This window comes from Macaca nemestrina, chromosome 12 (genome assembly GCF_043159975.1).
Source record: "Macaca nemestrina isolate mMacNem1 chromosome 12, mMacNem.hap1, whole genome shotgun sequence".
NCBI classification, from domain to species: domain Eukaryota; kingdom Metazoa; phylum Chordata; class Mammalia; order Primates; family Cercopithecidae; genus Macaca; species Macaca nemestrina.
Genome location: NC_092136.1, coordinates 115,019,174 through 115,032,656, shown reverse-complemented (window position 1 = coordinate 115,032,656; position 13,483 = coordinate 115,019,174). Strand labels below are relative to the sequence as shown.

Genomic DNA, 13,483 nt, shown 5'->3' with positions numbered 1-13,483 from the left:
CTAATTTAAATGAACACATACTGAGCTCTGGGTGGCACAATGAGGATGATCACTGCAGTTTTCCTTTAAGTAGCTTAACATAGCTCCTTCGAAACGTTAGTCTAGATGCAGTTACATTGCTAGAATTGAATGCAGCTGACGTGTAGTATTAGCTGCCTGGGATGCTATATGGGCGTCTTCATGATTTTCTTGCTTTACGTTTATTCCTTCTCGTCCACTTTCTAAGACAGAAAAGAAAGGTTATGCTGCATAAAGGCTAGTGTGCTCCAATATATATTAACATCTTAATGGGAAAGCTGTGCATGTACTGTATACATTTACTACTCTCTGACAAGAGGGAATTAAATGTCAGAAGGATTTGTAGCATCTATAATTGAATTGGTGCTGAGAAAAGCAAATCTTAAAGAAGAATAACATATTAGGATTAGCAAATAATGTGGCATTTTGTCAGCGCATGCCATTCAGTTTGTTCCCCTTCAGTAATAAAGTTGTGCTTTTTAAAATGCACACTTATTTTTGTTGCCATGGACGGGAGCTACAATAGATGATGAGAATGGGTAGCTACATTTTTCAGATGGTGCCAGGTTTTCTTGAGTGTAATTTTTTTTTAGGTCAGATTATAGTTTTGCTTCAGATTTGGGAAATCCATTACCAGGCTTTTTCTTTCTTCCTAGCAAGAAGTAACAAATGACATCATAGTCAGTAAGCTCTCTCTGAGATAGACTAATCCCTACAACCCTAGGAATCTGGAGGCAGCATTTCCATTACAAACACCGGTTCTGAGAGTTTTTAATTAAACTGACTTGCCCAGCAAGATCCCCGCCCAGGAAAGAAGCTAAAACTGAGCCTTGTAACAGAACTGTTGCAAAACGTCAGCAACAATTCTTTTCCTCCAGTCATCCACGGATGGGGGAAGCACAGAACGCTGAGCATCCCAACTGTCGCTAAATAGAAGTAGGAGAACTAATATTAGAACCTCCCCATGGCTTAAATGTTAAAGATGAGAGAGAAGGTAGTTTATGACCTATGAAAAGAGTTAAAGTGTGCGTTTAAGCACCATGTTGCTAAATGTGCCTTACAGTCTGAGCCAGGGATGTTGGAGATGTGAGGGGGACCCAGTGCAGTGTGGCTGTCATGCCTCATGCTGCATACTTTATTGTGTATCACTGTGTCACCCTTCACTCCTCCTCAGAAAGCTTGGTGTCCTTTTGGCAAAAAGACTGACCTTGGACTCTATAGCCGAGGGCTTCAGGGTGGGCAGGCAGCAGTTGCAGTGAAGGTTCCGCTCAGTGAGTCCTTCTGCCAAAGTCCCTATTTGCCAGGAGCTTGTCTAGGATGTACTAGCCACTCTCCAGTTATCCATGGATCCCTGCTTTGGCAGCAGAGCCTTCTAGGCTTATCACAGATCCATGATTATGGCATTTGCATGGCGGTTTATGCTACACATCTCATGCCAGGTGGTAAAGTAGCCATAGAAACCAGGATCTCTTGCAGAGCCCTGTTTAATACAGGCAGCATGGCTGCCAGAGTGCTGCGTTTAAGACGACTCTGGCAAGGAGGTTGAGGAGTGAAGGCAAGTAGAGAAAGAAAAGTCTCCTAGAAGGAGGGGGAAGGAGACTGAAGTTTCACTAGCAGTCACCTTTCTTGTCAGGCCCTAGGGAACTACTGCCTTTAGAACTTCCCCCTTCATATTGCCCATGAGGAGTGGATCGGGCCAGGTCAACTGGCCCAAGGTAAAGAAATCTGAGCAGTTTGGGGCATCACTCTTGGGAGTTTCTTTGAAAATTTTCTGTCCCACAATTTCTAAGATGCTAAAGCGAGCCCAGGGTTGTTGAAGCTGTGACCCAAGCAGTAGTGGCCAACTTAACATTCTGCAAGCAGCTTGTAAACTCTCACCTGGAGCCAAGTTGTTTCAGCTTTTTGCCAAAAGAAAAGCTAACTCACGAATACTAAACAGCTCAGGATTTATCTGTGACACTTAGAGCCATGGAAGTGACTGCAGGATGGGACAGGACAGGCAGGGAGGGTTGTATCACAACTGCGAGCTGTCAGGAACACCTCTCTGGAACTGCCGCCTGCCCACCCTGAAGCCCCCGGCTACACAGAGTCCAAGGTCAGTCTCTTTGCCAAAAGGACACCAAGCTTTCTACCTCTGAGGAGTGAAGGGTGACAGAGTGATACACAATAACGTTTACAGGGTTCATCTGCAAGTCAGAATCATTCAACGACTAGGCCTCATTCACCTGAGGTCACATGTGAAATGATTTGGATGAGATTCTTAACTCCAGTTGAACTGTGTTATGTAATCATGCTTGGTTCTTTGAGGCTGGAATGACCTTTATGCTGTAACCATTCACCAAGCAAAAATATGGCTTTACTTTTCAGGATGATGAGGCAGAACTTAGGCCCAGAAACACCTGTTACTAGTAAGAGAACACTTGTAGCCTCTTAGGGAACAAGAAAACGTGACTTTCTAAACCAAAGTGATATCCATATGCCTGAGCATCAGGTGTGTTTAAAAGTGCTTTCCACTCCCACATTTATTTTTCAATTGACAAGCTGGGGGCAGCTGTAGAATCTGCCTCTGGTTTCCTTGCCCACCCGATTCAGAAAATGAGCCGGGAATCTGAAGAGGATGTCCCCAGGAAAGCCAGCACTTCGTGGGACCTGAATGACGGGGTCTGCACCCTACAGGACCAGGATCTGTGGCTCATGGGGAAACCCATAGCTTTGCCACTAAGAAGTCATTTATCATGGAATTGGTCAGAGTCCTTGCCTTGGGAATGGAAGGAAAGGTCAAGCAGCTGACAGACTTTGTCGGAGCCATGCTTCTCTTAGTGCTCAGTATTTCCTTATGTTTCTGGTTTTCGTGCGACTCCAGTAGCCCAGTGCCCTCCTGGGCGGCATCTTGCAGGGCTGCTTCATGTCATGAGTGCAGCACAGCCCGCAGGTGCAGGCAGCTCACCCCGGCCCTGCTGCCTTGAGCCAATCCATAGCATTATGAACACTCACCCACCCTCCCCACACATGGAAATGAAAGAACGGACTGAGATGACTCCAGAAACAGCTCTGCTTTTCATAGGGAAGGCCAAGACAGAGGCACTCAGTGAACAGGCACAACTCTATTAACACCTCCCACGTAAACCCAGGAGGTGGGAGTGGGGTTGGGAAGAGGCGTGAGGCGCTTGTAACCGGCAGTGTTCCCTGTAAATTAAACATCAGTTACCTTCTGTGTCCATCTGCAGTAATTGAAGGCAGGAGAAATGTCTTGGTGATTAACTGGTGGTAGTAAACTTTCTGATCAAAGTGAGTATCAGAAGATAGCTGGAGAGATTACCCTTATAAATAAGTATCTGTAAAATATGCATGTCCTTGAGGGTGGGGAAGGTAACTAGAAGATCTAAGGTTCTAGTTTAATTTGGGCAAAGTGCAGGGAAAAATAGCAACACTGAGCATATTTAGCTCAAAGTTCATGGAGGGCAAAGGTCAAGTAAGGAGTTTTGGCTCAAGAAATTAATCTCACAGATACATACCTTGTGAAATCTTTTTGTTTGGGGGAGGTTTTTGTTTTTCTTTGTCACAGAGCCTCTCTCTCTGTCTCCCCCCTCCCCCCTCCTCCCTCAGGCTTCCAGAATATCCCTTTGTCTAGGCATCTCCGGAGAGGAGGTGGTTTATTAAGAGTGGACAAGAGTGCCTTCCCCTAAATGGGTTAGAACTGTCCTGGACAGCTTCTCGAAGCTTCTCTCTGTTCTCAGTCTTCCTAGAACCTCTCTTCACCTCTTGCCTCTTGTGCCTAACCTTCCCCGTCCTCAATGTCTAGTCTCACTTCAATTTTAAGACATACAGAGTTCGTCGAAAGACATAAATTTTATTTTATTTTATTTTATTTATTTATTTTTTTTTGTTGAGACAGAGTCTCGCTTTGTCGCCCAGCCTGGAGTGCAGTGGCCGGATCTCAGCTCACTGCAAGCTCCGCCTCCCGGGTTCACGCCATTCTCCTGCCTCAGCCTCCCGAGTAGCTGGGACTACAGACGCCCGCCACCTCGCCCGGCTAGGTTTTTGTATTTTTTAGTAGAGACGGGGTTTCACCGTGTTAGCCAGGATGGTCTTGATCTCCTGACCTTGTGATCCGCCCGTCTCGGCCTCCCAAAGTGCTGGGATTACAGGCTTGAGCCACCGCGCCCGGCCGAAAGACATAAATTTTAATAGGTCTGAGGCTCATGGCCATTGGAGATGAGTTAATTCTCATTCTCACAAAATTCCCTGTTTTGACAGCTCCCTAAGGAAAACACAACTTGCTGGCTTTTCTGTTACTCTTTTGCATGTGTGCAGTCGGAGTGAACATCTCCAGTGTGTCAAGCGCCCTCCTCCAGCAGACACCCCGTGTCCAGCAGCACCCTACGGGGAATGCTCCCCTTCAACGAGCTCTGTCGTTTCTAAAAAGGAAAAAAAAGAAAAAAGAAAAAAAAAAAAACAACGAAAAAAAACCAACTTCCCTTGGCTGAGTTCTGCCTTGTTGAAATGACTTTCAAGACAATGGGGGCTGTAGCATCTGCGGTCGGCAACACTTTTGGCTGAGGAGGGAGATTCCTCTCCACCACGTTTCAAGTTGAGCTTATTAGACACGTTGCTGGAGGGGCTCGCTCAGCTCGGAGCGGGCTAATTGGCTGCAGTGCACTGCCTCCAACCCAGCTCCCTTCTCCAATTAAACTCCCATCATCCTGTTGTCCTAGGCGACCTGCTGCTGCCTCTGATTTGGCATTTCTGTTTGGGTTTGGGTTTTGGTTTTTCTGTAGTCCTTTCAGAGATAACTTAATGAAACACTTTAAATACTCCATTTTAAAATTTAAACTCTTTTAATTAAAGCACTTTTCATGGAACCCTCAGTCACGAGTTATTTCCCCACATCCTTCAGTACTTAATCTCAGAGCAGAATTGGAAATATCGATAGAAAGTGTAAATCATGCCCTCCTGCCGAAAGCGTTGTATCAGGTTTCGGCTCAAAAGAGCACCATTACCTTTAGCTGTCACGGATCTGTACACTTGATCGATAAACTTCAAATATTATTAGAGGTGGAGGCTTCAGAGATTTGCTCTGTTCTTTGGAGAGAGACAGAGATAAATCTTTCTTAAAAATTGACTTGAATTTGCACTCTCAGTCTTCCTGGTGAAATGCATTTCTCTTAGGCGTCCAGCAACTGCAAGGGGGACAGATTTATAGGCCATGTGCTTCTTGTACTGAAAGATTCAAATGGTAAATCCTTCACATATGACTTCACAAATCATGTAAAGTTAAAAGATTTTTACCGTTTCTGTTGCTGCTGTGCTTAAATTGTAAGGTACAGCTAGTAAATCATTTTAATGGAGGTGTCGTACTTGACTCAATAAAAAACAAGACAATGGTTTAGCTTCCACTCCAAAATGTTAATGTATTAATCAACAGGAGAATAATTGTTTTTTACTGCATTATAAATCTCGGATGCCATTAGGATTTCAGCAAGGGGTGATGTAGCCACATTCCTAAATTAAAATTGTTTACACTACCATACATCCATTCTGCATCGCCATAGCTCATTCTGGGTTCATTTTGGAGTTGTTCCCCAGCCAAACATGTCGTTCCTCAGTCGGAAGAAGACATCCTGAGGGAGTGATGCTTATAAAGGAAAATTAATTGCATTGCAAGGTGTTAAATAAATAAAATAAAAACCGTCGGTGGCAATGGACAATTATTCCTTGCTGTCTCTTTTGAAATAGGTTTTTAGGTTTTAAATTGAGGCTTACTCCCTCGTACATCCTAAATGTAGCAAGCCTGTCATTTGTCTTTAGTCTTATAATCCTTGTTTTATCTCTAGGCAGCTGTGGCTTTTGAGCACCTTACTTTTCCTATGCATATCCCTGATCTATCAGGGAATAAAAGTCATTGGGCATCTGTAGAAAGATGCTTTATCTTCCTATTGCCTAAAGGTGTCATTCAGAGCACCCTCAAATAGTCAGGTCAGCCTCCTTAATTAGGCTCTGCAACTGGATACAGATCGAGTGGACGCCAAGACTAGTTCAGGGCCGGATAGACTATTTCTTCCTTCCCTGCCTCCCTAAGCTTGTTCCACATGCATTAACCCTCCTATGCTGCTTATCATGAAATTGCCTTGTGGGGAGAACGGATCAATTCAGCACTGGACAGGTCAGCCTGTTCCCTCAGTGTAACTTCAGTGTAACTTGATCCATCTCGCTTGTTCTCTCTGACTCCTCCATTAAAAAGAAGGTGACCCTCTGACCCTGGAGACAGTGTCGCCAGGGCTTCTGGTGCCTTGTAATAAACTCTACATCCCTATTCCTCTTCTGATTTCAACAGATTCCCGAGCAGGTGAAGAAGGGTCGATCAGGGCAGTGGATCATGCCGTGATCGGTGGCGTCGTGGCGGTGGTGGTGTTCGCCATGCTGTGCTTGCTCATCATTCTGGGGCGCTATTTTGCCAGACATAAAGGTAAGCAAGGCTTCAGCAGGCAGGAGCAGCGTGTCCCCACAGCTTCTGCCTTTAGGGACTTTACGCGGTTGTCCTTGATAGACAATTTGATATATGTGGCCACACGGCCTATCTGATTCCTGAAACTGGAAGAGAAAAAAAAAAAAAACAGAAATCTTAGCAGCCGCTGATTAGGACTCTGGGAGTTGATGAGTAGCACTCCTTGATTCGGATTTTCTCTAAATATAAAGCTCTGTAGAGTTGTTATTCCGCCATCCATAATTGGGGATAGATGAAAAATGATAGAGGCTGGTGTGCAAGATGTGGCATGAACCCCCAAAGGATAAACATGGAAAAACCACATCCACAACCTGTTTTCTGGGAGGCAGAGGATTTCCCCCTGTCCCCTGTCCCCAGACTCTGTGTAAGCTGGTCACAATGGCTCTGCCTTAGTTTGATGTGCCCAGGTTAAGGACAATTTTTTTGCCTTAAAAGCCGCATAAATATGTATTTTTAAAATTATCATTGCAATTGATTTAAATTGCCATTAATCATCACACTTATCAACTGTGCAGTCTGGATGGGCAATCATCTTTTCCAATGCCCCTCCTCTCTGCCCCATGCTGCTCTGATCCTCTTCTCCCCTCTTGGTAATTTATTCTTCCTTTTCTTTGTCCGCCCCTGTCTCTCTCAGTTATTTTTCTCAAGCACTGTGCAATGAGCTTACAAGGTTTTCTAGGTGCTTGCATACTGCTTGACTGTTGAACTTGGGTTTGCGGGAAGGTCCCTTGAGCGCAGCAGTGGAGGTCTAAGGTACATAAGCACCTTTAGGATACAGAGTGCCTGTCTCAAGCATAAAACAGTTTAGGACGATCAGAGCTGTCCATACTTCGCCCTCTGCCTGCACTCAGGAGGCAGTCTGTTTGGCCAAGAACTCCCAGCCTCTCGGTGGTGAGCTTGATAGAGACAGGAGGTAAGGCCAGAGAGCAGGGCAGCGTCTGAGCAGCAGCTGTGAAGGACCAGGGGAGGGGAACATGTGTGTCACTCTACAGCAAGAAAAAAGGATACCAAGAAGCGTTTGACCACTTGCTTTCTCAGATTTGTCACTTTGAAAACCTGAAAATATAGCAAATGTCTCAATCTTTTTAAATAGAAGACTCTTCAGGAATACAGTATGTAACGGGAGGAAGAGTATTTGATTATGGCAGGCAGTTTAAGTTCTACCTATATAGCATACTGAGGTGCAGTCTTTGTCGTTCTCCATGTAAACTGTTGGGATCTGGTGATAAGAGTGTCCCCAACTTTGTAACGTCTGTCTATTGTCATTATAAAGTGGCTGTGCCAATTAGCAAATCCATGAATCCGGGTCCAGGCTAGAGTTACATGATGAGAGAGACTCCCTTGCTCATTAAGACAGATCCGAAACCTTGATCCCAGCCATTATAATGTCAAATTCTTTCTCAATCTGGAACCTCACTCTGAAATGGAAGACATAGAAAAATCAAACATACTTGTGCAAGTTCAAGCACATTCTCACCTATGCAAGTTCAAGCACATTCTCACCTATGGGTAGGCAATCACGATTCATATAGACAGGGGACTGTGGTTCAAATAAATGAGTTGAGATGACAACAGAAGCATCATCAGGGCCCTAATTCATTTATTGGCTAATTGCTCTTCCTTGCTTTGGTCTTTAACCATGTACGTGCACGTATCTGGTCATTGGTCATTGGTGTTTACTGTTTATACATTAGTCAGCAGCTCTCCAGCTTTCTGCATTTTTAGCTCCCACTCACGTCTTCTTCTGCTGACATCCTCTGGTCATAATCACTGCTCTAATGTCTCATTTGCTGAATTATATCGCAGCGGTTCAGTTGGAGTGGTGCCTTTGGAACCCCCGGATCCCCATTTGTCTCACCCACCCCGCTCTCTTCTTCCAATTGTTTTTTCCCCTCTGCTGCCTGCACACCACTTCGGCTGATGATGGCCATAAAGCAAGTTGCCATCTCTGTACCACTTTACACAGAGGCCATCAGACAGTCACGGTGCTTTACCCCTTCATCTTTCAGGTACATACTTCACTCATGAAGCCAAAGGAGCCGATGACGCAGCAGACGCAGACACAGCTATAATCAATGCAGAAGGAGGACAGAACAACTCTGAAGAAAAGAAAGAGTACTTCATCTAGATCAGCCTTTTTGTTTCAATGAGGTGTCCAACTGGCCCTATTTAGATGATAAAGAGACAGTGATATTGGAACTTGCGAGAAATTCGTGTGTTTTTTCATGAATGGGTGGAAAGGTGTGAGACTGGGAAGGCTTGGGATTTGCTGTGTAAAAAAAAAAATGTTCTTTGGAAAGTACATTCTGCTGTTTGACACCTCTTTTTTTGTTTGTTTGTTTGTTTAATTTTTATTTCTTCCTACCAAGTCAAACTTGGATACTTGGATTTAGTTTCAGTAGATTGCAGAAAATTCTGTGCCTTGTTTTTTGTTTGTTGCGTTCCTTCCTTTTTTTTCCCCCTTTGTGCACATTTATTTCCTTCCCTCTCCCCCCAATTTTGGATTTTTTCCAAAATCTCCCATTTTGGAATTTGCCTGCTGGGATTCCTTAGACTCTTTTCCTTCCCTTTTCTGTTCTTGTTTTTACTTTCTTTTGTTTATTTTTGTGGTAACTGCTTTCTGTTCCAAATTCAGTTTCATAAAAGGAGAACCAGCACAGCTTAGATTTCATAGTTCAGAATTTAGTGTATCCATAATGCATTCTTCTCTGTTGTCGTAAAGATTTGGGTGAACAAACAATGAAAACTCTTTGCTGCTGCCCATGTTTCAAATACTTAGAGCAGTGAAGACTAGAAAATTAGACTGTGATTCAGAAAATGTTCTGTTTGCTGTGGAACTACATTACTGTACAGGGTTATCTGCAAGTGAGGTGTGTCACAATGAGATTGAATTTCACTGTCTTTAATTCTGTATCTGTAGACGGCTCAGTATAGATATCCCACGCTGTCCAGAAAGGTTTGGGGCGGAAAGGATTCCTCCTTTTTCCATGCCCTAAACAGACCTGACAGGTGAGGTCTGTTCCTTTTATATAAGTGGACAAATTTGAGTTGCCACAGGAGGGGAAGTAGGGAGGGGGGAAATATGGTTCTGCTCTGGTTGTTTCTGTTCCAAATGATTCCATCCACCTTTCCCAATCGGCCTTACTTCTCACTAATTTGTAGGAAAAAAGCAAGTCCATGTGTTGTGCGAATGACTGAATGGGACAGGGTTGATTTTTTTTTTTTTTTTTTTTTTCCTTTGTGCTTAGTTAGGAAGGCAGTAGGATGTGGCCTGCATGTACTGTATATTACAGATATTTGTCATGCTGGGATTTCCAACTCGAATCTGTGTGAAACTTTCATTCCTTCAGATTTGGCTTGACAAAGGCAGGAGGTACAAAAGAAGGGCCGGTATTGTTCTCACACTGGTCTGCTGTCGCTCTCAGTTCTCGATAGGTCAGAGCAGAGGTGGAAAAACAGCATGTACGGATTTTCAGTTACTTAATCAAAACTCAAATGTGAGTGTTTTTATCTTTTTACCTTTCATACACTAGCCTTGGCCTCTTTCCTCAGCCTTAAGAACCATCTGCCAAAAATTACCGATCCTCGCATGATGGCAGCCATAGTGCATAGCTACTAAAATCAGTGACCTTGAACATATCTTAGATGGGGAGCCTCGGGAAAAGGTAGAGGAGTCATGTTACCATTTACATGTTTTAAAGAAAGAAGTGTGGGGATTTTCACTGAAACGTCTAGGAAATCTAGAAGTAGTCCTGAAGGACAGAAACTAAACTCTTACCATATGTTTGGTAAGGCTCCAGACTCCAGATAACAGTCCCTATGGAAAGATGGCATCAAAACAGATAGATCTATATATATATATAAATATATATTCTATTACATTTTCAGTGAGTAATTTTGGATTTTGCAAGGTGCATTTTTACTATTGTTACATTATGTGGAAAACTTATGCTGATTTATTTAAGGGGGAAAAAGTGTCAACTCTTTGTTATTTGAAAACATGTTTATTTTTCTTGTCTTTATTTTAACCTTTGATAGAACCATTGCAATATGGGGGCCTTTTGGGAACGGACTGGTATGTAAAAGAAAATCCATTATCGAGCAGCATTTTATTTATCCCTCTCCTATCCCTAGGTACTTAACCAAGACAAAAAGCCACAATGAACATCCCTTTTTCAATGAATTTTATCATCTGCAGCTCTATTCCGAGCCCTTAGCACCCATTCCGACCATAGTATAATCATATCAAAGGGTGAGAATCATTTAGCATGTTGTTGAAAGGCTTTTTTCAGTTGTTCTTTTTAGAAAAAAAAACAAAAACAAAAACAAAAAAAAATCACACCATTGCTCACAGAATTGGCATCTCATTTTTGGGACCTCCCATCTTTCTGTTTTGAAAAGTGTACAGTAGTGCAGTGTTCCTGATGTAACTTTATGGCTTACAATGTTGACATGTCTCAGGTTCCTGTGTTTCGATTGGTGTTTTCTGTCTCAGGTAGATTGCAAAGTGTAGGCCCCACACATTGGAAAAAAATAATAATAAAACAAAGCAAAAACAGGAAATTATGGATTTTAGTTGTATATTGGTTTATGTATTTTTTTCTTAAGTATACAGTGCACTGTTTGAAATGTATTGTTGAGTATTACTTTGTACAGGTTGATCACTTTTTTTAGAGTGAAGAAAGAACAAACTTGTTTTTTGTGTTTTTTAAAGGAATATAAAATAATGAAGGATGTATAATTGATGCCAAATAAGCTTGTTCTTTAGTCACACCGACGTCTTATTTTTCCCTTTAGGCCAGTTCTGTTTTTAAGGTGTACATGGACAATGTTACAGTGTAAGAAACTCCATATCCATATGTTCCCATTCGCATTTTGTATTGGTTCATGTATACCATTTTTACAAAAAAAAAAAGAAAAAAAAGAAGTACTATAAAATATCTGTCTTCTTAATAAAAAAATTAATGTTACAAAGTGATCCTTTAATCTCTTTATGGACTTCTTATGGACGCCGAGTGAGAGAAGAGATGGGCCTCTGGTCCCAGCTTCCTCCTTAGGACCGTGTGCGGGGCCAGGAGCGCTGGCAGTAGATGCTAGGACATGCTGCCAGCTGGGTTGCTGGGGGCCGCACTCTCTTTCCTTCTCCGCTCATCCTTTCTGTCCTTGTTCTCTTCCCCACTCAGTGGACAGGTGAGCCGGGTGCTGTGCCGTGGCTGAGTCTGGGCTCCCACGTGGACTCAGCGATTTGTGCAGGTGTGCGAGCTGTGGTGGCGGGCCCGCCGGAACAGGCCGCTCCCGTGGATGTGTCTCCCGCACTCATCCCCTCTCTCACCGCCCCCCACCCTCACCAACTTCCCTGTGTTGGCTGCTCCACCTGTCTCTTACTTCGGGAGTTTGTGTCTTAACAATTCATTCTGCCTTCTTCATTTAAAGTTCTCTCTCCTTTCACAAAAGAAGACGTGAGCTGTGGAGGACTGGCTTGGCTGCCTGCAGAAGATTGTTCTCACTTGCTGTTTAGGTTGCTGAGACTTCCAGGCCTGGGTAGACAGTAGGATTTGCTCTGTTGTCATCGTCCTTGCCTTGCAGGCTGAAGTGAGCAATGACTTACACTTCATGGTGGCTGATCTTATAAATGCGCAGATAATGTCTGGCCAGGCCCAAAGTGCCCTTTTCCCATCACCCTCCAGCTGTGGTTGAGTTCCCCTTTTCTCCCTTGGCCATGTCATGGGGAAAGTTCCATAGGAAAAGCAAAGGTAAGCTCCAGAAAGGCTGAAGGCTGTGCATCTCCCCTTGGGCCACTTCCATCCTGGCCTGGTCTCTAAAAAAAAAAAAAAAAAAAAAACTCAGTTAATCAGATATGCAGTTACTGAGCACCTGCTGTATGTCCAGCATGGTGAGGGATGCAGAGAAGTATAAGGCGGTCTCTGGAAGCCAAGCGGAGTATCAGCTACATCACCTGAAAACATGAAGTGCCCCTGAGCTATGGGTGCCCCACCGAACACAGAGAAGCCCAGAGAGTGCTATGGGAATTTTCTGGAGAAGAGAAATCAGTGAAGGCTGGTGAGTCCCCAGACAGGTTCACGCAGGAGCTGGGACCCCAGCTGGATCTTAAAGGATGGTTTCGTGGAGAAGGAATGTGAGTCAAAAGTACAGAGGGCAAGAAGCCCAGCCAGCCTGCTGATGTGTATGGGGAGAAGAAAGAAATCAGTTCTGTGTGCGGGATGGGATGGCTCTTGTGGCTGTACTAAAAAGTCCAGGCAGAGGAGTCGAGACCTCAGTGACCTCTCCCAGCCTCTGCTGGAAGGCAAGGAGCAGTGGGGAGTACTCATTCATTGCATCTCTATAAAAAGACCCAGAGAGATAGAATAGAATAAGGATCAAAAGTGCACACTAGAGTGAGGCTGCCTGCATTCAGATCCCTGTCCCACCATGTAGCAGTGAAACCTCCAGTGAGTAGCCCAGCCTACCTGGCTTCGGTCTCCTGCTCTGCAAGGTGGACATCACCATAGCCTCGAAGGTTGTTGGGAAAGATCAGTGAGATATGCAGTCAGCGCTCAGCCAAAAAGGTGTCAGGCACACACTACGCGTTCATTACATGTCAGTCACAGGATAGAGGCAAATGGTGACTAAAAAGGCAGGGCTACGAAGAAGTGGTCACTACTCAGAGGGAGCTCTGCGGGCTCCTGTGCATATAGACACATCGTGCCCTTGCGAACCACGACTTAGAAGGTTTAATGACCCTTTTCTCTTCACCATTCATTAGCAGACTTATTCCAAGGCACGTGGCATGCAGTATGTGTAGTCTCCCCACCCCTCTCCCTCTTGTCTGCAGCATGAGGCTCCAGGTTTAGCTGTACCCTACAGAAAAGGGTCCCAGAAGTTCCTTGAGCTGAGGCAAACAGGAGGTGGTGATGACTGCTGCACATTTACCTTTCGAGCTCCACAGGGTATGCAAATGAA

General features: G+C 44.2%; 1 protein-coding gene across 9 annotated transcripts in view; it reads left to right on the top strand.

Moving 5' to 3' along the window:
• LOC105476461 (cell adhesion molecule 1) overlaps positions 1–13,483 on the top strand; it is a 338,295-nt gene that overhangs the window by 322,461 nt on the left and 2,351 nt on the right. For 7 of the 9 annotated variants that reach the window (XM_011732425.3, XM_011732427.3, XM_011732426.3 and 4 more), the window contains 2 exons: positions 6,353–6,484; positions 8,533–11,501. In XM_011732425.3, the coding sequence (XP_011730727.1) occupies positions 6,353–6,484; positions 8,533–8,651 (251 nt within the window). In that variant the 3' untranslated portion in view covers positions 8,652–11,501. Of the gene's footprint in view, positions 1–6,352; positions 6,485–8,532; positions 11,502–13,483 lie in introns of those variants that run through there. The other 2 variants (XM_071075615.1, XM_071075619.1) reach the window with 1 other exon arrangement.